At 31.8% G+C, this 25,638-nt stretch overlaps 1 protein-coding gene across 1 annotated transcript; it reads left to right on the top strand.

The window, feature by feature from the left end:
* Positions 1 to 665: 665 nt before the first annotated feature.
* LOC110017898 (ras-related protein RABF2b-like) lies at positions 666 to 9,317 on the top strand. The gene is made up of 7 exons (XM_020715052.1): positions 666 to 774; positions 1,288 to 1,365; positions 1,460 to 1,627; positions 2,669 to 2,717; positions 2,949 to 3,022; positions 6,709 to 6,802; positions 8,774 to 9,317. Exons 1-7 carry the CDS (start codon positions 733 to 735, stop codon positions 8,881 to 8,883), a joined length of 615 nt encoding a protein of 204 aa, XP_020570711.1. The 5' UTR covers positions 666 to 732; the 3' UTR covers positions 8,884 to 9,317.
* Positions 9,318 to 25,638: the final 16,321 nt, after the last annotated feature.

Genomic DNA, 25,638 nt, shown 5'->3' with positions numbered 1-25,638 from the left:
GGATAATAAGTTAGGGTTTAGGGTTTAACCCTAAACCCTAAACCCTAAACCTTAAATCCGACTAAAAACACCATGCTATTTTACCCACACCTATGTGGAATTAAATATGCATGACATATGTAGTTAATTTGATGTAGTTCTTAAATAAAAATATAATAAATACTTAACATGTTATGTCAAGCATACATATTTGCATACATCTCATATAATTATGATGTATGTATGTATGCATGGTACGTGCATATATAAAGAAAATGCATATTTTAAAATTTTCAACTCAATTAATCAGTCAAATTTAAATTTTAGAATTTTGGAGCCGCCCACGAGTCGTCAAAAATAAAAAAAATAAAAAAATAAAAAAATAAAAATAATTATTGACTTATTATATGCAAGCAACGAATCGTTGCAGAACGGCAACGTCGCCGCTCGCTAACCTCCCTCCACCCGTCCAATCCGACGGAAAAACTTCCCCGCTACCGCCACGTGTTATTTGTCGATTTGAACGGTTCAGATTCAACCGATATTCACCATCGGCGTGAACTTGACGTCGAGGCCTGGCGGATTCGGGCCCACATGCTTCGTTGCAGTGTTCCGCAGGACTAACAGAAGCCGATTCGAGTATATTATACCAAACCATGATTTCCTCCCTCTGGCTTTCTGTCTCTCAAATTACGCCGCGATTTCCTTCTTTTTTGTTCCTTTTCTTCTCTACAGTTTCTGATTCTCGAGGTAATGGCGTCGGCAGTTGAAAACAAGGTCAAAAATGCCAAATTGGTGAGTATTCTTCGTTCAATCTCTGGTATTTCTTATAGTTTGCATATTTTATCTTAAAAGGTTCGGATTTGATTTTTTTTTTGCATCGGAACCGCTGGGTACTTGTCCTACATGCACTGCATTCTTGGTTTCCTTTTTGTTTTTATGTTGGCGGAAATAGATTCAAGCAAAAAATTTTAAGAAATTGGGCTGTTATTGCGCGATTCGATCCTTTTGACGTTCGTTGTTGATTGTTTTGTTAAAAGATTTTCCGGATTACATATATTTTCTGGCAAGAATCAAACTTTAGTTTTCATTTAAATTTGTTTATACCGCCTTGTTTCCGATCTTTATTTTTTTCTTAGGATTGTAAAATTTTCTTATTATAGTTTTGTGTTGATGGCAAAGAACAGTATTGAAATGAAAACCTTCTTCTTCCTTATGGTATTTAATTAGTCTTCTGTAGCAGGATGACAATTTTGATTCAATCCCCGTCGTTGGATTTCTAACATTGACTTTGATTGGGTAAAACAGGTACTTTTAGGAGATGTTGGAACCGGCAAGTCAAGTATAGTCTTGCGCTTTGTTAAAGGTCAATTTGTTGAATTCCAGGTTTGTATTCAATGGTGTTCTATGCCATCACGAGGAATTCAATTTTTTTGGGTGATTTATTTATGTTATTTATATTTTTTAAATTGCTTTGCAGGAATCAACAATTGGGGCAGCGTTTTTTTCACAGACTTTGGCAGTTAATGATCAAACTGTGAAATTTGAGATTTGGGATACTGCTGGACAGGAGAGATATCATAGTTTGGCTCCAATGTATTATAGGGGAGCCGCAGCGGCTATAATTGTGTATGATGTAACGAATGCGGTTAGTAATAAATAGTTTAGACTTTCTATTCTACGTTTGTGGTGAAAAAAATTTAGTTGAAGATACTGTTGCTCAAATTAGTTGAATAATGATCAGATTAATGTAATTTTATGATAAGCTTTTTTGTTCAGTTTTGCTATGAATTTTAGACTTTAGAAATCATTTTTTAATCTATTTTATAAGGATCTTCTTGCAATGAAGTGGTAGAAATGAGAATTTTAGTATAGATATATTAAAGTTAGAAGTGATAAATTGAAAAGTTATCATACTATTGGAATGGGTTAGTAACATCTATTGTTGATTGGGTGGTAGAAAATAGGTTTAGGTGGCTTGAGAATGTACAAAGAATGTTAGAAGATGCATAGTAAGATGGATAGATTAAATTATTGCTTGAGGATTAATAAGGAAAATTAGTAGACTAAAGTAATATGAATTGAATTTATGCAAAAAAATTACTTAGTATATGCTTAACACTTCATAGAACACTCAAAGGGAGTGAATGGAGGATGTAAATTCTAAATAGTTGGGATAGATTTTATGATGATGATGATGCATGGATTAGTATGTATATTTTACTTGATTGGAAATCATATGAAGTAGAAGATATTTTAACATTCTCGATCAAGAACAAACTCTCTTCTTATGGTTTGCTCCCCCAAAAGCACCCAATATAAAGATTGGTTAGTTGAATATTTGATCGGACAAAAGTTTCACAATTTTTGCATCTTGCTAAGAGGTTTTTGTATCAGATTATTAAATTTTTTTCTGGTTTGTACCAAACACTGATTTTGATTGGCATTATGCAACTGGGATGCGGGAGTTGGGATTGGGAAGTTTTCTATGTGGGTATGTACCATTGTTTGGATGCATTGTTTGTTCCACCTTTATCTTACGTGTACGATAGGTTCATAAATCACTGTTTTTTTTAATTGCTTTTTACTTGAAGGCTTTCTTATTAAATCCAGCTCATTAGCGAAGAAATTAAAGCTACATATATTCTTGTTCTCTGCATTATAATGTAATTACTTTGTTACTTGGTAGGCCACTTTCATTCGTGCAAAGAAGTGGGTCCAGGAGCTCCAAGCCCAAGGTAGGAACTTTCTTCTATCATTGTTTATTTTTACTTTTCTTTTAAACTGCATGATTATTTATTGATATGATACTGTTGTAATTTGTTTTTCTTATGTACTTTGTAAAATTTTTCTTGCTTTGCGGAGCTATTTCATGTGTATGTATGCATTTGATTGCCTTCTTTTTTATATTACTTAGACTTGTTTACTGTAGAATTTCTGTAGCATTAATGCAGGTTTAATTTTCTCAGGTAACATAAACACTGTCATGGCTTTAGCTGGTAACAAAGCTGATCTTGTAGAAGCCAGACAAGTAACTGCTGAGGTATGTGTTGGTGATCAAGCACTTTTTATGCATAATTTAAACGAAGGAGTTAGTTGATCCTTCTGTCTGACATTTTGAAGATTAATATCAAGGGCTTTGTTTTTGCACCGATACTTTCCATATTAAATTAAAAATAATGATATACATTTTGTCATGAAGAGTAGCAAACTTTCTGATGAATAATTTTTTTTTTTAACACCATCTGCTAATATCTTTCAAAAGTTTAACAATAGATATTATTTAATTGTACTGAATAATCACTCAATCATTTGTCTTCTTTTTGAGATGCCTTCTAAATTATACTTTTTGGACATGAAAGCTCTGGCCTTGAATTTTTATTAATTGATACCATATGATTGAAGACTAACTATTGTTGTAGGATGTCTTAGGATCTTGGTTTTTCCTAATACAAATTTAGGATGGGGTGAACAAAACAAGAGCACAAAGATTAAATTTGCATATTGCCAACTTTAATTGGACAAACACTATTTCTTTTTAGATGAAAATAAAAAAACTCAGAGTTCACCCCAACTGATAATTTGAAGAACGTTCACAATTAAAATTTGTCAAGAAATTTGAGATTGAATAAAAAGCACATAGCTATTAAGTTATAACACAGATAAAATAATTGATTGTTTCAGATTTGATTAGATCCTGATCAGTATTTATGTGAAAAGGAATAAGGTAAAAAGTCAGCAGGCAAATCCTGGCCTCAAAGAGAGTTTTTGTTGTAAGAGTCAATTTCTCGTTTAATTCAACCAAAGCAACAAAACTATATTATAACTCTTTTAATAATGACATTTTCATGTTTCAGTCTCTACTATAGTGCCATAACCATGGGACAGTAATATTGAATACCAGCTACAGTGTCAAAATGTTGTAAGAGTCAATTTCTGGCAATATTTTGTATCTGTGATAGCTGAACCTCACATATAGAAGGACATAGGACAACTCTAATTTAGCCATTTAAGGAAACATGCAACAACCGAACTTAACAACTCTCAGATAAAAGCAAGCATACACATGAATCATTTATTGAAACAAAGAAAATATCCAAATCAAGGGCTTGCTAAGCAATCAATAGCCGCCATCGGCCATTGAAAGAAAACAAAGGACCAATGTGCTAAAAATAAAGGATTTAGAATAATTTGAATTGGCGTATCTAAACAGGGATGAATCAAAGAATTTTGCAATCTAAGCAATAATTGAATTGGCCATGTTAATCAAAACATTTGAAAATCTCATAGTCAAACTAAAGTAGAAAAAAATAGAAAACTATGAAACAGAGAACACTAAATCAATATCAAATTTTCAAATAACAACTATTTGTCTCGAAGATTACATACTCCATTTTCATATTTCCATCATGTACATTATAATTATAATCATTGATTTAACTCTTGAAATTGTATGCAATAAAAAATTTAAAGCCAACCATATACTTGATGATATGAAAAAATTTTTATGGACTCATGTATGGCTTGTTGGCAGTTTATGTGTGCTTGCTCATTAAGCTAGTGAGCTGAAGTTAAGGAAAATACAACCACCAAAATGAACATCTTCAAAAGAAGAAGCGAGCTATCTCTTTTATCATATATTGAAATAGAGGTAGTCTCCAAATCAATGACCTTGTAAGCAATCAATTGTCTTGTCTCTTGGGAGGATTAAAGGACCGACTGTGAAAGAAAAAGGATTCGAAGTCAATTGAATTGGGTAGTCTAAAGAGAGTTGAATCAAATTAGTTTGAAATCTAGGTTGTAAATCAAACCTACAATGATAGTTTAAACATTAGAAAACAAATCTCACTCTCATAACATATATCATTATAGGCTTGTTACATCAACATACTACAACAACAACAAAAACAACAAGAACAACAACAAAGCCTTAATCCCACTACGCGGGGTCGGCTACATGAATCCTTTTTCTCCCTTGCGTCCTATTTAGTTTCATATTTTCATTTAGTTTTAATAAATTAAGATCATTTTTTATACAATAAGCCCAAGTCTTCCTAGGTCTACCTCTGTTTTTCTTAACAAAAGTCGAATCTAAAACATCTACTCTCCTAATCAAGTCATCAGATGGTCAACGTTTAATGTGACCAAACCATCTAAGAAGACTCTTTAAATTTGTCTCACTGGACGGATATATTCATTTTGCATTTTGTTCGTCACCAGAGCTTGTTACATCAACATAAACTAGAAAAAATTAGAAAACTATGAAATAGAGATGATTAAATCAATCTCAAAACTTTGAATAAAAGTTTTTGTCTCAATCCTAATATCCCCATATTTGATGAAAATAAAATTTCAGAGTTCCATCACCTACATAGTTATTGATTTATTGTAATCTTTGATTTAACTTTTTATATTATATGCAAAAATAAAAAATAAAAAAAACAAAAAATGTTGAAGTCACTACTATGCTCAAGGATGTCCAAAAAGTTTTGTGAACTCACGTTTGTCTTGATGGCAAAAGTAGCTCATGTCACCTTCTTGAGAGAGCGAGTTGAATTTGAGGGAACTTGTAACAACCAAACTTAGCAACCTTCAAAAGAAAATCCAGCAAACACTTGAATCATATATTGAACAAAAGGTAATCTCCATAGCAATCACTTTGTAATCAATCAATAGTCGCAATCGAAGCCTGGAGTAAACAGGAGCGAATGTGCGAAAACAAGGATTAGTAATCAATTGAACTGTAGAATCCAAAAACAGTTGAATCAAGTCACTTCACAGTTTAAGCTATAAATCGAATCAACTGTGATAGTCAAAATATAGAAATCAAATGAGATCTCATTCTCATAACCAACATCATTATAGAAATGATTCATCAAAATAAAATATAAATAATTTGAAAACAATGAAATATTTAAGAATAATAAATGCTTGTTCGAATGGTTAAATCTTATTTTTCAACGCTATAATTCCTCAGATTTCCATCACCTACCAAATTATTATAAGTATTGATCGAAGTCTTGAGCTTGTATGCAATGAGATAGTTAAAGTCATCTCAATATTTAAAGGTGTCAAAAAGGTTGTGAACTCGTGTTTTGTCTTAGTGGCAGATTGGTGGTTTATTTTCTCTTTTTTGTTAAGCTAGCTAGTTGAACACATATAAAAACTAACTCGATCATGCAAGGTTCAATAAAAACTTATTTATATGTTCCTACAAATAAGTACATGAAGTTCATTTTTTTACTTACGTGTTTAATATTTAAAATCAAATCATCTGATATACTTTAAAACTGTGAACCACAACTGTTTTAAAATTTATGCTTTGAAATAATGTTGAGTTATAAAAATCATATATTTTTTCATGCAATTCAAGTTATTCGTCGAGAATCTTATCATGCGATCACTTGTAATCAATTTGCCTTATTATTCATGTTCTACTCGATATTGGCACACCAAACACTAACGAGAATTTTAAGCTCATTAATAAATTTAATCTTGTTATTTTTTTATCATGATGACTAGTTAACTCAGCTGAATGCCCATCTCCTCCATGCTCAACTCAGTTACACCTTTATTAACTTTCCAATTCGTATCAATAGATCTATATCTGCCTATTGCTTTACTATTTATATGTCAATCTAATTCTTTATGTCCGTTTCTTGTTTGGGTTTTCGTCCAAAATTGCAAACTGTAACTTCTTTTGCAATGTTTTCTACACGGTGTTTCCAGGAAGCCCAAGCTTATGCCCAGGAAAATGGTCTTTTCTTCTTGGAAACTTCTGCAAAAACAGCAAAAAATGTCAATGATGTTTTCTATGAAATTGGTGAGTCTGTTATGGTTTTGAGTACTAATATACTTGGCTGTATTTATGTTTCACTGTAATGCAAGGTAAGATAACTAGGAATCTTACACATCGTGGATGACTGCATGAAGTTTCCTTTAATATTCTTATTGGCACTTAGTGCTGGTGTTATTGAGAAATTAACTACAATATTCCTGAATTTCTAAATTTATCCATGTTTTAAAATTATCACTTCATCGGCTTCATTCAGATGGGAGCTAACCATGGTTGGTTTAATTTATGCATGTTTTAAGGGGCTTTGCCCGCCTTGTATAGGGTGCACTGGGCCGCAGGAGACTGCAGTATTCTCACATAGCTTCTAAGAAGCCTGTTTTTGGGGATTGGGGCTGGTGTGCCTTTTTCAAGATTGGTGCTCTGATTAGCAGCTGTTAGGCTCCTATGACAACCATAGGAGGCTTCGTGAGATCTTTAGGTGCTTATATAGCTCATATCCACAGGAGGTTTCATGAGATATTATGGGGCCATGTTGGCCCTAAATGACATAATGATTTGCCACCAAAAAGTCACATCATTTTCTTGCATTTATGAAGCTATTTTAAGGGCTTATTTTGGGCAGTTTTCTCATTGCTTAAAATTCTTGGATAGCTGCCGCATATTTTTTTGGCTACTGCTTTATTGAAGCTTTTCAAAAACTTCTGTTGAGGGAATTTGCTTTCGAGAATCAGATTTGCTCTAGTGTGAAAGCCTTAAGAAAGACGATATTTGAAAATTTTTGTAAGTGAAAATATTTATAATGCCCGTATTATATTTAAAAAAAGTGGCTTTCTTTTAACAGTTTTACAATCACAAACATAACCTAAATTTCAATGGGATTTTGGGTTAAATTTGGTATAGTTAATGAATATTAGCAAATTATTTTCATCTTAGGAGTTAAGTTTGTAGTTTAGTTGGTCCATGACAGGTTATCGTTTGGCTCAGTCTTAGACAATCAGTGTTACACTTACCTCCCTTTTTTTAAATTTTTTTTTTTGAAATTACATTCACCATTTTTTTTGTTAGATATTACGCTAAATGTTAATCTCCTTTTTTTTAAATTACAGTTACTTTCTTATTGTAAGATATTCTGTCACATATAAACCTTAATTTGTTATCCTAGAGCTTCAGAAATGGGAGGCATAATTTCAAAAACCTGGGGAATGTATGTATAATATTGACTGCCTGCAATGGAAGCAAGTGTAATTAAGAAAAAAAAATTCCCCAAAAATGAATATATGTATCATAATCTAGTTTATATAAGCTATATGTAATATTGACTACCTACAAGGGAAGTAAATGTAAATACTCCAATATTATTTGTTTTATCAGTGATATTGGAAAAACCAAGCAAACACAAATAAAATGTATTTTATAATCAAGTTCATATTTAAATTCATATTTATATCTATGCATATATAATTGGATTACATACATTTATTAACATACTCATATGCTTGCATTTTCTTAGTTTAATTGTACGCATGCTTGCATCTATCCTATCTATTGTTAGATAAAGACAGATTAGAATATGTTCCACAGTAATTCAAAGTAGTATTTATCAGTTTAGTTGCCCATCTTGTCTTACTTAGTTTTAGGGGCATTTACGTACATATTTCACAATTCTTACACAATTCTTACGTATTTAGATATCACACCCCTAAACTCTCACATTTAGGGGCACTCAAATCTTTAATATCGCATAAAAAATACCACCATTACCACTTTTTAAAAATGAAGTACACCTTTTCTTGAATGGGTTTAGAACACCAAAATGTTATGCATGTAATAATGAAAGTTTAGTTGTGAGATATGTAAATACACAAGAATTGTATGCTACGTTTATAAACTCTGGGTCTGAAATAATCCTCTCCAAAGGACTATTCGGACACTTTTTTCCTCAATATTCTAAGTGAAAAGTTCAATCTCATAAGATTAATATTTGTTTCATTTTTTCAGCTAAAAGGTTTCTTCAATCTCAAGCTCAGCAGCAGCAGAACGCCAATGGGATGACCTTAACGGATACAACAGCTAACAGGACCATAACCTCATCCTCTTGTTGTTCTTGAGATCTCTGAAACACATCATTTGAACAGCCCCACAAATCTTCACATCCCCTCTCATCACCCCTCATTCTTTCATAAAACCATGACTATGTATATAAAACTGAAAATTTCTTCTATTATTGATCAATGAGATGGGATACTTTCTGAGCTTATTATTCCTGTAAGATGTTACAGTAACAGAAGCTTCTGTATGAGTGAATTTGTTTTGATTAATATTGTTTATCAGTCATAGTTGGTCAAATGTTCATTGTTCATGTGAACTTGTTGGGTTTACAGTGTGGAATTGTCAGAATGGGAAGAACTTAAGGATGTAGCAAAGGTTAGTAAATTGAGAGTGTTTAGGCTTCATTTGGAACCTTGTTGTTACAGTTTTCTTCTTCTACAGCATTGTATTGTATGATGGTGTTTATTTCTGCATTAAATATTTTATGGTTATGGGGTGAGTGTCACTCTTTATGATGGTATGATTATGGAGAATGCATCTGTGAAGTAAGACTCGCAAAAAAACAAAAAATAAAAAAGGAAGATTTACAAACATACCTTGCAATTCCAAATCTTTAATGTTCATTTTTATATTGCTCTTCATAATATTAGTGGTATTTTTCATGTGATATGAAAAATTTTAAGTGTTATAGATGTAAATATTGAAGTTAAGGTGTTAGATATGTAAAAAAATAGCAATTATGTGGTATGTGATTAATTGCCTTAATAAAAGAACTTTTAATTTAAGCTATTAAAAAATATTTTGGTATGAAAATATCATCTCTCTATCCTATATTGCTTTTTTCATTATTGATCGTCTAATTTCTCATATTTTTAATCATTTCATTATGATATGTACTTGAATCAAAGGTAGTTTTCTGCCGTTATTAAAATTGAGCAGGCTCCAGCAAACAAAGCACCTTATGATTTAAAGTGTGTTTGGGGGCAGTTTGTGCATTTCGGGATAAATAACTTATCCTGAAAAGAGGATCGTGATTCGATCGCAGGATTCGAGCCATGGCCTGCGTTTAATGTAAAAAATGAAATCTCATTTTCGGATAAGCGGGTAAAACGCGCAATTCAAACAATACCGTGATATTTTTAAAAATGCCCCCGCATTTATAAGCCCCTTAATGTCGTTAGATTAAACTGGAGGCCTCACTCCATAAATTCATGGGCCGGCTTGGAAATCAAGAAGCCCAAATGTAATTTTCAGTTAGTTTGGGCGTATGTGTTAATTATTATTTAAGGCCAGAATCAGTTCAGCAGTCCAGGCAGGGGTTGGGGATGAATCATAGAATTATTATCATTATCATTTTAATTGAAGAAAGCAATATACGTACATTATAGCGATCCAAGTATAGGAGCCCCAGAAAATGGAGAAAATATTACGTCCAATAAGCCGGATATGTGGTCTAAAGCATGGATCACACCACGCCGCTAGGTGCACGTATGACGTGTTACGATCCATGCTATTGTTCTCACATTCAGACAACGGACATAATATATTTTTCAAAGCAATAACAAAAAATATACCAAGATGTAAGATTATGGGCACATTCACTTAACTTAGATATGGGCTGATAACATGAAGCTATAGCTTTTCTTATAAGCTATTGGCACACATTTTTGTCGATTAATCCAATGCAAATTGTAGACACTAGTGGGGATGCCTATTATAGTTAACAACATTGACACGACTGATGCTCATCATTGGTAGTAAAGTTAACGTCCACCATTTGCACTAACACCAACTCTTGTTATATCCAATAAGGACGACACAAGCCAGTGACACTAATATTAATGCTCTATTATATCAACAAGACTGATATATGCACGCAACACTAATTATGACAAGCACTGTCGACAACAATGCTGTAGTCTAACGTTGACACCAATGTTAATGTTCATTATCGACACAGAAAGTGACGCTTATTCTTTTGGTTGCTGGTCTCTCATTCTACAAGTAGAAGTAGAGCAATGTCACTTTCCTCATGATATTTTCCAATGCATTGAGGCTCCTCTTACTTCCATTATAAAAGCAATCTTTCATAGCTTCTATCCACTGCATCATATAATGTCTTTTTCACTTATGGAAGAGGATATTGTTTGTAAACAATCTACAACTCACATTCGTGGAATTATTTTAAGTGGGCAAGATCTTATAATTTTTTTTTCTAGAAAATTTTCATATAAAATAATCTAGAATCTCTTGTGAGCTTCTCACAAATTATCTTTTTTATGTGTGGTTGATTTTCATATAACAATAACATGACAAATTCTCTTTAGTTGATGATTATTTTAACATGTAGTAATTTTAAACCGTAAAAGAATCTCCATACTTATCAACAAACTTGAATATAGCTATAAAAGAAACTTCATGTTAACAACCTAAGCTCAAATACAGTTAAGCGACCCTTTTATAATATATTGATATATACATCTATTAGAAGCAACTTATAATTAGAGGATAACTTTGACTATAGTATTAAGTGAATATACTAAAAACCAGACATCTTCTTTTGAAACTCTTGTCACCCACAAATTTATCAATTATGTTGGAAGTAATAGTTGGAGAACTCCTTCCTTTTGTCTTCCTCTCATGTATTAATTTTGTATGGGGGGTGTCTCAGAAGGAAATTTATGTTAATATAACTATACTTGGGCAACACCTTTCCTCAAATTACAATTACAACCTTATTAGCATTAATTTTTTAAGATTTTTGGCAATGACATTAGTTGAAAATTTTTATGGAATTTTCTCTACTTCTTCTTGTTTAGGTTTTTAAGACAATAATTATGCCAACAGCCTAAGGTATACCTAACTTCTTAAATCATATATTTGTTACTATGAGGTGCTTGGTTTAGCTAAAAGAATCTTGGAAGTCTTAAAAAGAATGAATAGAACTGTCCATAGAATTTTGCATGATTTTTTACCTCAAAGTTTCATGAGGATAAATGGTAGACAAAAAATCTCAACATTAAAGCCTTGAATGCCATGTCGATAAGAAAGCCTCAATGGGTAGTTAGCATTGAACACAATTCATATTATTAAATCTCCATAAAAGCAGGTAGAAACAATCTCGCCCAAAAATTTCAAAAAAAGAAAAAAAAAAAACACTAGCTTAAGAAGGTATATAATTTTTGCTCATCCAAAAATCTCAAGTATTATTCTAAAATGTTACAAAGTTTTTACTCATTTAATAAACTCAAAAGCTATATATTTCAAAAACATATTGAATATCTACTCTTTCAAAATCTCATAAGATATTAACCTAAAAAATTACACAATTTGTATACATCTAAAAATCTCATGGATACATGCACATTCGAAGGCTTTAAAGGGTATAAGATACTAAACATGATCCTTATTGAATATTTTCTTATCGATACTAATTATCACAATTCATCAAATTGGTAAAAAAAAACTACCAAATCACATCATTTGAATGATCAAATCTACTTTGGGAGACAATATCTCTTGTAATTACTTGAATAACTCTCACAATGATCTAAAATTCTATTTCTATAATAAAGTTTGATGATGTCGTGTAGCCTCATAAACAATTCAAAACTCTAATCTCATATGAGAAAGAGATCCTCAAACAAAATAATGACCACTATAAAACAGTTTTAGTGATTTAGGCTATCACCACTACTACAACCTGATTAACTCTCAACAACATCTTCTTAGTATATAATAGGAGGCCTCTTACAATGCCAATAAGGAACTTAACTTTTCTTTTAAAACATAACACTGTTTGACAAAATGTTCAACTTTAAAGAAGAATATATTATTATCCTTCTTAACAAGCCATCTTTTCAAGAAATAAAGAGTTTTTTTCATGAAAACCAGTGAATAGTTGAAAGATAGAACTTCTACAAGAGGTAGCCAAGACATCATTGACAATAGAGAGCAAACTAATATCTAACTCTATCAATTTAACTACTCTAATCAAATTATTTTTTAAAAGAAGTACAAATGAATATGATAAAATGATGTGCATAAACTAGATATATATTTTCTCCTCATCCACAACACACTTCTCTATCTAAGAGACAATCATAAGTTTGATGAGAATCATCATGATAAATTCATTGTGAACCTAAAAAAAATGAAGCTTAAGTAAAGATTTCCCAAATATATATATATATATATATATATATATAGTATTTTTAAAAAAATTAATTGACTACAATCAAAATTCTTATTCTACTCATATCAAGAATATAAGAAAATCCTTTATACCCCTCATTAAATTTATTTATGCAAAAATGTAGTAATAAATTACTAAAAACTTTTCAAGAAATTTTTCCAAGGAAAAACTATTGGAGAAAATTTCTAAAAACTCTTGTGAAGGATTCAGACGTTAGGAGAAATATCTATAAAAAATTTTGTCATTTTTAATAAGTTTGTGTCACTCAAATATTCAAAATATCTTTTTTTAAGACATGAGTATAATTAGCAAATTTATCATTTCTTAATTTTACATTTTGGCATAGAAAAAAAAAATTATGGGAGATATCTAGCCAGTGATTTTATAAAAATAAAAAGAATTCTCATTAATTTTTTTATCATTGGTTTGATAACATATATTCACAAAAAAGTTATATATATATATATATATATATATATAAGGAATGGTCGGAGGCAATGATACGGGCCCCAGTTATCCCTTATGCGCCTATAATTCGACTACCACACCCTACACTCGGGGGGAATCAAACCCAGATCAAAGGGACTTACAAGTGACAAGCAGAAGCCCGACCAACTGATCTGAGTGTGCGTTGTGTGTGTGTGTGTGTATATATATATATCAGAACATTATTGTTACTTTATTCAAAAAAAAAAATTTCTCATAACAATCAAAATGACATTGACACTTTAGCTAATATTCTTTTTAAAAAAAAGCAAACTCTTGTGAAAAGTTGTACCTAAAAGATAATAAAAATGAAAAAAAAAATCAACAAAGAGAATCCAAGAAAAAAAAATAAAGATTGCAACAATGCTCCCATTGTTTTTCTTGCATTTGAGTGTAAATTAATTATGTTAAAAGTGCAAGTTCTAAGCTTTTTGATAATACATAGCAAACCTTTTTGTTTTATTCTTCTTAGAGCAAGGTGAGCGTTTGAATCCACTCTATTGGTATTCTTAAGCTTATTACCAACAAACGTGTTGCTAGCCCGAGCACCTATTAGACCATTATTGATAACTTTTGCCATCATATTTAATTAAAATATGTTTTACATTTTCATAAAATAATTCCATCCACTCCTATCTCTTGGTAAATATATTATTGGGCTATAGAATCTTTTCTATGCTAAAATTACCCAAAAATTCATCTCCATTGTCATTAAGGGCACACAAGACCTCTATTTCAATTGATTGGTAGGACCTAATAGAAGAGCGGAGTTTATTAGGTTTTAAAAATAAAAAAATTAAAAAAAGAATAATATTGAAAATTTCTACGTAAGTTTATGGGCATATAGTTTGCCTATCTCATCATCTAAACTTACTAACTTATTATGTAGGTCAGTTAAAATTTAAAGCTTGTGGTTGACAGCAAGAAATTACATGCCATATTTTATGAATTCTTAGTACTCTATCATAATATAAATGTGGGGCATTTGCAAATATAACACACAATTCTTATGTATTTATATATCTAACATCTAAACATTCATATTTACAAGTATACACTCAAATCTCTAACATCACATAAGAACATACAACCTTCACCATCTTTTTAAAAATGAAACACATCTTTTCATGTGTAGGCATATGATTCGGATGTTAGATATATAAATAAATAAGAATAGTGCATATGGTATGTATTTATGTAAATTTTCCAATAAAAAAGGGACCACGTCCCTATTTGTGGGGCTAAAGAACATACTGAATAATCGATTCTAGTTCTCGATAGGGACCATTTGCAGCAGCATTTATGAGAAAAATAGTTCATAAAAGTTCAAACAATTAAAGGCACTATGATGTACTACCTTTTGTTTGCTGCAATGTGAAAGTGCAGATAGTGCAGCACAGAGAAGAGATCATCTACAGCTTGCACTACAACCTTGACTAGCGAACAGTAGTGCAGCAATCAGTGCTGTACCTCCATTAATTGATATCTCCTGTGTTTTCATCCCTGATTACTATTCCAAGTTACATATGCGATAGGAAATTATTATTTCAAAGTATTCTTGAAGCCACTAACAGGCTTATCTGCTAACATTCGGATCATGCCCATCTAGTCATAATTTCACTTTATTTTGCTTTTTGAAAAGCCTGGAATTCTAATTTGATTGAAAAGTGTGCAATAGAAAACCGTATCATCAGGCTTGCGTTTCTTTCATAACGTCACAATCTTCGAAATTTCATTTGTAAAATGGCTTAACCCTCTTGAAGATCGATTTGGTCTTGCAGAATTATTATAGTGGAGTTTCGTTATATGGGTAGGGGTGCGGGGGCAACGGTCCCGCGGTACGGTACATGATTAATTTTGTAATTACATATTATATGTCAGGGCTATAGATATGATATATTGTAATCCTAAGGGTATCCTGTACACTTTTTCTGAATTGAAGGAAAAGCCATCGTTCTGCTCCCGATGACGTAGGCATCTCTGTCGAACCTTGTTAAATCTCTGTGTTTCCTTTCTGAATTTGCATCGATTCTTGCGTTTTTTTTGCCCTAAAATTCTCAACATCTTTTGAGTGAATCTTGAGAAATATATTGAATTTTGATCTTCAATGAATCAGAGAGAGGCGACATTCTGGAGTTTGATTGAGTTATAAGCTTAGAGAAATATCATAAATAGCAAGCAATCTCCTGAAATGAAGAGTGAAAAGAGAATAATTAAGCTCCCCTCACCCTCATTTTCCTTTCTCTTATGCAGATAAGGAGAAAATTAATAAAATAATTGAAGTAGTACATTTTGTACTTTCTCCTGTTGTCTTGAAAGAATATTGAGATGTAGAAGTAAGATATTGTGGGTTGTATGTTAGGTATTGTAAGTACTGTTGCCATCCTTGAAATCTGGATGAAAGGAACGAATACCAATTTTCAAACGATGTCTTTAATAAAAGATTGAAGGTATCCTTATTAATCATGATCTCTCTAGTGTAATCAATGATTTCTTCTAATAGCTACCCTTTCATAGGTGGGCTAGGTTATCCTCTCAAGAGAGATCTGATTTAGTCACGTCGACGAGTGGGCTTGATTCAGCCATGTCGGCAGGTGGGCCAGTTTCAGTCACGTCGGCTGGTGGGCTAGTTTCAGCTACTTCGATGAGTGAGCTAGATTAAAGCGGTGTTCAGTACGTGATTTAAAAATGGATCTACGTTAAAAGTTAAATTAATTCCGACTAACGCAAAAAAAAAAAAAATCAAGGTTAAAATCAAGGTTAAATTCTATCGTTACTATCGTTATCTAAATCTGATATGTTCTCTATTTTAACGTTAATCCTGGATTTATTAAATCCCATTATTAAGCAAATTTAACAGATTTAAGAGAGTATATGTCAGTTGTCACTTTTCTTGTTACCAAACACTTCAAAGGGATTTAATTGAATTTAACTTTAACCGAACCAAACATTTTGTTGGATTTAACTCTTTTTGATTTGATAAATATGGATTTACAGGATCTATTAATTTCTATTTAAGTTAACTCCTAGGTGCAGCCAAACACCCACCAAGTGAGCGAAAAATTTCTATATAAATGCAATTTGTGCATACAGGTCTGTAACTTCTTGTAAATGTAACTGTAAAACAACCATGATTAAAATCCTTTGGTTAATATAAATTAGATAATACTTTTCTTAGGCCAACACATTTTAGCAGCCCTGATTCTGAAAATCAGCTTTTCACAACAAAAATATCTGAAAACTAAAAAATTATTAGTGGCCAAAAGCATGAAAGACAGCGATTTGAATGTAAAACAGTGAGGAAATTGTCATAATCAGACCCTTAATTTGATGAATAAGTTGCGCGACCGGGTTTGCAGAGAAAGCTATAGCCGGCCCTACCATTTGGTATAAACGCATGTGGAAGCACTTGATTTAACCTTAGGTAATTGCATGCCTCTCCACTTCATATGAATGGAAGGAAGATGGGCACCATAATTTTAATTTATTTACATTAACAGCTTTAATGCACCCCGTTGTTCATAGTTGAGAAAACATTATTTCATTTGAAAAAAAGTGCAGTGGATTAGGTCCCACTATGAGAAGCTTTATTATCTTGAAGCAATGCCAGCCTAACGAACTAGCCGTTAAAAGAGCCACTATACGATTATCTAGGTATGTTGGATGGTGATTGGGGATTATTATTTACTTTTTTAGCCTTCATCGTAGTGCTCTATGGACGTTGTAAAGTGATGAGATTGGTCATGAAAGCTAGCTTCAGTAGATTGTAAGGTATAAATGAAGGCGGTGAGGACTCCACTTCCAGCTAAAATGATGGCAGAGTTTGATAAAGTGAGCTCATTTTCAGCCATTTATTGGTGGAAGCAATAACTTAACAGGATGTCTCATTATCACATTTATCACTAAGAATACTTTAGGAAGCATCTCTGATTAAGACTGCAACTTTTTTTTTGGAGATAATTAATCACCACTGAAATCATGAATTGGAAATATTATTTAGTGCAGAAAACACGTCTAAAGCTACTTTTTATCACTGGGAGCAGAATATTTGAAAACCAGTATTTTCAACCTGTATAATTGCAGATCATATTCAGCCTTCACTGCTACTTTTGCTTTGCAGATGCTCAGAAAATCAAGAAATGAACCGCCATGAGAACTAACTCTGTGCGGTCTGCATGATATAATTAACCTTGTGTTTTCTTAGAGGAGGTGAAATAATTGAATCTAACTACCATATTTGGTAGTCGGAAGAATAGCTGTTGCTTTTCAAAGCGCACACAGAAGACGCCAACCCATTGATTTGTACGTTTTAGACATCAAGGGATGTGATGCTTAATAATGCAGAATCATGGAGTTTTGTGGGTCTCTGTTTCTGTTTCGTGGCTGTGAGATCAGATTATTGCATGTGAGAGCATAGTTGGTACATTTATAAAAATAATATATATATATATTTTTTTGTATTAATATATTTGCTCTCGAGCTTTTTCTCTCTCTCTATATATATATATATATTTATTTATTTATATGACTACACCCTGATTCTGCCAAGGTGGATGGTAACTAAAGTTGAGAGCAAAAGGCCTTTTTGGTGGAAGCCATCATTCCATGGCTGATTTTGGAGGCTTTAATTTATGGTCACATGTAAGCAGAAAGGAATGCTTTCAGGATAAAAGCATGCATGATTCTGGTGCTTAGACACACTTGGAATGCAATGCACTTGTGGAGAATAATTAACGACTATTTATGAATGATGATATTACTTTATTTTCTTTAACCACTAGCACTAGTCACTTTCACCGCTCAGTATAAATAATTTCTTAATCTGTTTATAACCCTTTTTCAATGACTTGTTTGAGGCTGTATAATTCTAACAATAGTTTTGTTTATTGCAGCAGTTCTTCAACATCACTGTCGTTGAACAGAACAAGTACACATTTCCATATAATGAGACCTGCTTCTGAGTTGCACTCTTTTCATCAGAAGATCACAAGCCTTGGAGTTTTCAGACTGGTTATCAATAGTATTTCTTTTGGACTCAGTCTATCTAACTTCTAAAAACTGCCTTCGTTTTTCTAGTCTGATTAGATCCTTTCATACTTTATCGCTTCACAGAAAAGAAAAGAAAAAAAAAGCAATTTTTGTGATGGGAAGGGGGCATAATGATAATTGGAATTAATTGAGGGGTGAAGTGTGGACCTTTCTTTTCAGCTTTGATGGCTTTGTATTGACAAATGTGTTGATGCATCAAAATCATATCACCTCTTTCAAAGAAAAGGAAAAAAAAATGAAAAGAAAAGAAGAAACTTTCTTTGCTTGGATGCTTATTGTTTTTCTGATTCCAAAGATAACCACGAATGACTTTCTGGGAATAAAGTGGGATGTCCTTTCGCCATATTTTGATGGGCTTGTCTTCATATTCTTTAAAGTTCAGTCGATGTTAGGTTCTGCTGATGAGAGGTCGTCTTCAGAGTTGCGACGCCATGGAAAATTTAAATCTCTTAACTTTTTCGTTATAATTATCGTTTCCTGTAATCAATTTGAGACTGTAACTTGGCGATGGGCCTACAGATCTCACGTACTTCTAATGTCATGTTTGATTGTTTCACACTTTGAACAGTTGATATTAATTGTTGTACGATTAAAGTGAGGAAGATGGCTCAGCGGAAAGTGGATCATTATCATCACAATATCATCACAATATCATCGTAATACTATCAATATTATCCTAATACTCATACAATATTTTTTTAGTTGCGGTGGTGGTGGTGGTAGCGGTGGCGCTGGGTCTACGGGATATGTACTCCAACGACCGACTCACTCATAAAAGGGAGTCAAAGATAGGAGAACTTTTGTGAGGAGATCACTATCAAGCCAACTAATTTGAAATTGTGAGGAATTATTAGGTAGCCGCGCACAAATTTTGTAATTTTTAAAAATAGTGGCAATTACATACCGACCACCACAAAATTTGCTATTTACAAAAAAACCTCCGTCTTTCATCTTTTTTTTAATTCTCACTTGAGTATAAAAACTTATAGTAAGAACCCAACTACTTTTTTTTCTTTTTTTTTTATCAAATTATCAAAAGTTTGGTTGTGTAACACGTAAATACATTAGTTCTGTAGTTCAAGAAAATTATTTGCATGGTTGATTCGTAAATATTAATTTATTTGGTGGTTTGTATGCAAAAATTAATTTTGATATCAAGTAATAGTAAAAAATAATTAGTGATGATCGTGATGAATTAAAGAGTTATTATGGTTGTAAGTGCTGTCCATTTCTTAATCAAGATAATTAAATCAAATTGGTCTTCTTTTGCTTTCCATTGAAGCATGGAACTCTCTAGTCCTTTTTTATTATTTGCTTATTTAATCAAATTGTGACTTTTGCAGTTTCCAGCACCGTGTGTTTGGGTCCCATGCTGTGGTTTGTCCAACAAATTTATCTTTCTATTTATTTATTTATTATTTGATTGAGATTGCCTCTCTTTTTTATGAGCACCAAGTGTCAAGTGTTCAAGCTTCCCATCTTTTATTTATTTTAATTTGTATGGAATGTTGAATCCTACTAACAACTAAGTTAGAAATTAGTATTTATAGATCCTTAAAGTCATTTATTAATTGGAAAACATGTATCACACTAACATAAAAAGTTAAAAATATCATGAAAACTATGTCTAACATTGAAATTGTTAGAAGAACATGTTGAACTCAGCAACTCGTCACTCAGCCATGAAAGATCTAAAATATGTTATCATAGTCTAACATATTATACTCTTAATATAATTATTACTTAGGGCCCTGGGGCAGCTTATAAGTGCGGTGCGCGAGAGAGATATATGAAAGATGGAATGAGGTAAAGGAAAAAGTGGGTTAGACTTAGGGCCCTGGGGCAACTTATAAGTGTGAGTGCGTTTTTTAAAGCTCTACGGTATCGTTTGGATCGCGCGTTTTGTTCGCTTATGCGAAAACACAGTTCCATTTTTACACTAAACGTTAGCCGCGGGTCGAACCCTGCTCGCCGCGTTTTCAGGATAACGTACAAATTTCTCCAAACGCACCCTTAGCTTCAATGGTTGGTGCAATGCTGTGCCCCCAAAACAAATTTAAGGAAGATTTTCATATATATCACACATTTTTTACATATTTACATAACTAACTCCTAAACTTCAATTAGATATACCATGTTATCTCTGCCTGAGAACATATAACTTTTTTAAAGGTTAAAATTGTAATTTTTTATGTGATATAAAAAATTACAATTTTTATGTGAGAATAAAAATTGTAATTTCTGGAAAATAAATAAATAAATAAAAGTGAGAATCCCGTGCAACAGTAACTGCATTTTAATAATTTATGGAGCCATCGGCGGCAGGCAAAAATTCAAAGGAGATTTGGAGCGTGTGATTATTGCGGGGCTTAGTGGTCCAATATGTGAGGTGAGGCTGTGAGACCTTATTATTGCCGATATATGCTTTAATGCCATATATTTAATGATGGATAGTTTTTTGTCGAGTCATGAGGCATTAAAATACGTGCAAATCCTTTTTTTTTTTCCATTATTTTAAAAATTTTAATAAAAATGTAAAATTTAAAAAAGTGATAAAGAACCTTTATATGGTATGAGGGCATAAAATAAAGTTTGAGATCTGTTGTATCCCATCCAATTGTAAAAAGTGTGGGGCCAACTAGTGGCAGAGAATTTCAATTTTGTAATTAAAACAAAATTTAAATGAGTTTTATTAATAGATATTTGTTGCTTAACACTCATTATTTCAAAGAAATATTATGTTGGTATTATTTAAACGAGTTTATATAAATATTAAAATAGGCTCAATCTATTTTAAAATTAAGTATTAATAGTTCATTATTGCACTTTACTCTCATTTAAATTTATGTGCTTGTAAAATTAAACTCTATAAATGATTATTTATAGTAATATCATTCAAATCATGAAGAGAGAGAGAAAAAAAGAATTGCAATGTGGTAATTAAGGGTCTGTTTGGGGCAGCTGCAACATATTGAATAATCTGCTGATAAGCTGATTAAAAATAATCTGCTCATAAGTTGTGCGGTGACTATTACAAATTTTTATTTTTTTGGAAAAGCTAGAGTGCAGTTAGAAAGTTGTCACCGCACCTAGATAGATGCGGTGAGAAAACGTTTTTCAATTTTTTTAAAACGCATAAACTGTCAAAATGCAGTTTACTCAAGCAGGTATGTTGCTTTTTTAAAAAGTCACCGCATCAAATAAGCTGCCCCACAAGGGCCATAAAATTTAAGTGCTCATATTGTTTTGCAACTTTAAAAACTTGGATACTCGTAATATTTTTTTTCTTTTTTTTTTGGATTGGAAAATGAGGGTTGAATTAAATATTTTCAAAGTAAATATATATGATTTATTTTAAATATTTAAATATTACTTTATAAAATTAAAAATTTAATTTATGTTTAAATTTTTTTTGGGTAAAGCAATGATGATTGTTTAATCATATAGTATAATATCTAATTACTTAAATTACTCTTGTACTAAATTGCGGGGTGTTCCCCCGCACCCCTAACCACATAATAAAACACCCCCGATTGAATAGATCCTTCCGCTCCACTCCGCTCTTGGGCTTCGCTCCGCTCCAATATTGTCCCATTTATGGTATATGAGCCATACCTAACAAATCTCCACCTTGGCGAATATCCAGCCCTTTTAGGAGAAATGCATATACCCAACAAATCTCCATCTTGGCGAATATCCAACTCCTTGGTAGAAATATATCATAAAGTTTCTTATAATGAGTTGGTCTATCACGTTTCCCTTATACCATCGCTGATCCCCCAACCAACTAAATTCCAAGAGATATATCTTCATTTCAAGAGACTACAAATTCTGATATTATGAACAATACCTAACATTTTTCCTGAATTTTTTTTCTTAAATTTAAATGTATTAGAAAAAATGACACTGAAAAATAAAATTTTAAAAATTGACAGTAGATGCATAAAATTTGTTGTAAATGAAAAGAAGAAGTCAACATTATACTTTGAATGGGACAATTATATGTGTCAATGGGGCAAATGGGTCTAACATGTCAGAAATTTTTTTAATCTCTAAATCAGATAGATAAACATTACTCAGAATGGCAATAATAATAATAATAATAATAAATGACGTTTGTGTGTGTGTGTTACAGGCTTTCAGTAAGGAAATAATATAAATACTCTGAATTATTTTAATATCTAACTTCTGCCACGTGGTCATGGTACCTCACTGTCCACACTGCAAAATGTTTTTTTTTTTTATATGAAAGAAAAAAAAATATATGTCGCCATATATTGATATATAAAATTAAATTTAATTTAAAAAATGAAAAATAGGTTTAGAAAAGGGTTGAAAATGACAATATGGAAAAGTAGGATGCGAAAGTAAAAGGAAATGTTAAATGGTGAACAAGGGGGAGGAAGACCTGGGCAGTGGCCAGTCAGAAAGCGGGTGCGGAAGCCCGGGAAAGCCGGCAAGCCCCACATTGTGGTCCCACTCTCACCCCATAAAATTAGATCTTCTTAATTAGTTTCAAATTAAATAAAATCATTACATAAATATCATTTATTAAATAAATAACTAGAACATTTGAATAATAATATTTTAATTTAAACACTGAAATTCAAAATTGTTGATTTCCTTTTCTGAGGATATGAATAAATTATAAATTATGTTAAATTCATCTTAGAATAAAAGGGCATTTGCATTGTTGGGTGCATACAACTCATAGTGTTATTGTTATTTCTTTTCATGTCAAACAACTAATCATTCATATTTATATTCATATCATTGAAATCTTTAGTATTAGTATCACTATCTTTTTAAAAGAGTGATATTAAGTCAACAAATTTTTATCATTTGACACGAATCTCGAGATATGACACAAATCATAAGATAATTTTTGAAAAAAAAATATTCGAAACTCAAATAAAAACTCATTCAGAACTTAGTTTTAAGTAAACTTGTAGTCGAATTGACGACTCGATGAAACAGATCCAATGATTTCAAAATTAGTCCAATCCAAGTAAAAGCAAACTCATATTAAGTTATTAAATCACTCTTAAAAGTTTATTAGACTCATTTAAAAAGTCAAACGAATGTCGAAGCTGGTGAGCCTAAAGTCAAATCGAGCTTCTCGGCAAGACTAATCCACCGAGTCCAAGATTGTTCAATTCTAATATCGTTAAGACACTCAAATGTTTATAAAATGTAGTATGATCGAAAGTACCTCTCTGGACCATTCAATCAAAGTGATTCACATTCATGTATTAATTGCACACATAACACTATAAATAAAGCCTCACTCATCTCATGAGGGGGGCGGGGGGAGCTTGAAGTCTGAAGAAGCTGAAATACAATGTCACTCCAGTCACCGTTGACTTTCACTAATTGTCGTCGACCGTTTTTGACTACCGCCTACCTTCATTGATCATCGTCGACCACCGTTGAGCGCACCGATCACCATCGCTTGCCGCACACTCCTTACAAGCTTATTCGTGCACCGAAGTTATAACTTTGAAGATGTTTCAACCTTTTCCCGCCCGTGGGAGAAGAAATTGTTCATTTCTGTTGGGCTATGCCCAACAGTTTTTTCTCATTACGAGTTTTCCACGTAAAAATTTATGTTGTGATTACTCGTTGTTTTCTATCTTTCAAGTGTGTGATGAATCTCCGTACCACACTAGAATGATAATCCATTAGTCTACCGCCGCAAATTTTCTAACATATATCTAGTATAAATATAATTTTGATGTATAAATTTATGACATCAAAGTATTATTAATATAAATATCAAATTTCATGTGGTGTTCGATATGTAAATAAATAACAATTCCTCCGTATCAATGTAAATGCATTTAAGTATTATAGGACTAGTTCTGGCTCAAAATTTAAACAAAATTTTTATTAGAGATTATTTTTCCAAAAAGAAACATCTCGCCAGTTTTGCCAACTCAATTCAAATGCAAAAGAAAAAAAAAAATTTATTTTTTTAAATTATCTAATTGGGGGCAAGGTTAGCTGTCACCCTATTAAATTTGGGATTATTAATGTTTAGATGCATATACACACTTATATATGAATTTAAGTAAGAATGAATATATATATTTCTTGAACTTATAAACTTTCTTAATCAAAATTAGTTTCAATTGTGTAAATTTTCAGCCCATATCCAATTCAAATAAAGACATCGAATAATAAGATTTTGCCTATCCAATTCAAAATTAAATTCGAATGATCGAACTAATCTTATTTTGATAGATTAGATCACTCAAAATTGAATAATTGGCAGTCTTATCTCTCCTTAAACATGAGATAAAGTCTTTAGGTTATCCACTTAATTATTTTTAACCACTATTTGCGTCATCTAAATTATCTTTAGTACTACTTTGATAAAACTGTGCATGTAAAAGTAGTGCTTGTTTCATTTGTGTCAATTTGTACTAAATAACGTGCATGCAGTAGAAATATATATGATCATTGTATTTAATACTAATATAACTTTATTATATATGGTTGAAATATGTATAATGTGTGACTTCATTCATGACATGGTAGCTGATACCCGCTTCACTTCCCAATGCTACGTATTCTACGCAGAATTCTATGAAGAGTGACGTAAGATTTTATAAAGAAATTCAGTGTTGATAGCTGTTTACTAAAGTGGAGCGGATGAAGATCGATCGTTGATAAAGTATTAAATATGCAAAAATGCGCTGAATGTTACTTGCAATATAGTGTAAATGGACATGTGTTTTCCGTTAAAATTTTTTGAGCAAAATTACTTATATTTTATTTACACACATTCATTCTACTTTGACTTTCAACAAGGAGGAGCAAAAGCTTTCTAATCAAATACAATTTACATAGATGAATATTTATTTTAACTAAATAGAGTTTTTAAATCAATATATATATATATATATATATATATATATATTATATATATATATATATATATATATATATGATAGGCCACCAACCATTTCCATCAATCATCACGAATCTCAATGCAATTTTTTGAACAAAAAACATTCAAACTTCAATTAAGAGTCATCTAGAGCTCTGATTTCAGCAAAATTATAGTCAAACTGATCGGCTC

This window comes from Phalaenopsis equestris, unplaced genomic scaffold, assembly GCF_001263595.1.
Source record: "Phalaenopsis equestris unplaced genomic scaffold, ASM126359v1 Scaffold000002, whole genome shotgun sequence".
NCBI classification, from domain to species: domain Eukaryota; kingdom Viridiplantae; phylum Streptophyta; class Magnoliopsida; order Asparagales; family Orchidaceae; genus Phalaenopsis; species Phalaenopsis equestris.
The sequence above is the reverse complement of the archived record's forward strand: the minus strand, read 5'-3'. Positions and strand labels throughout refer to the sequence as shown.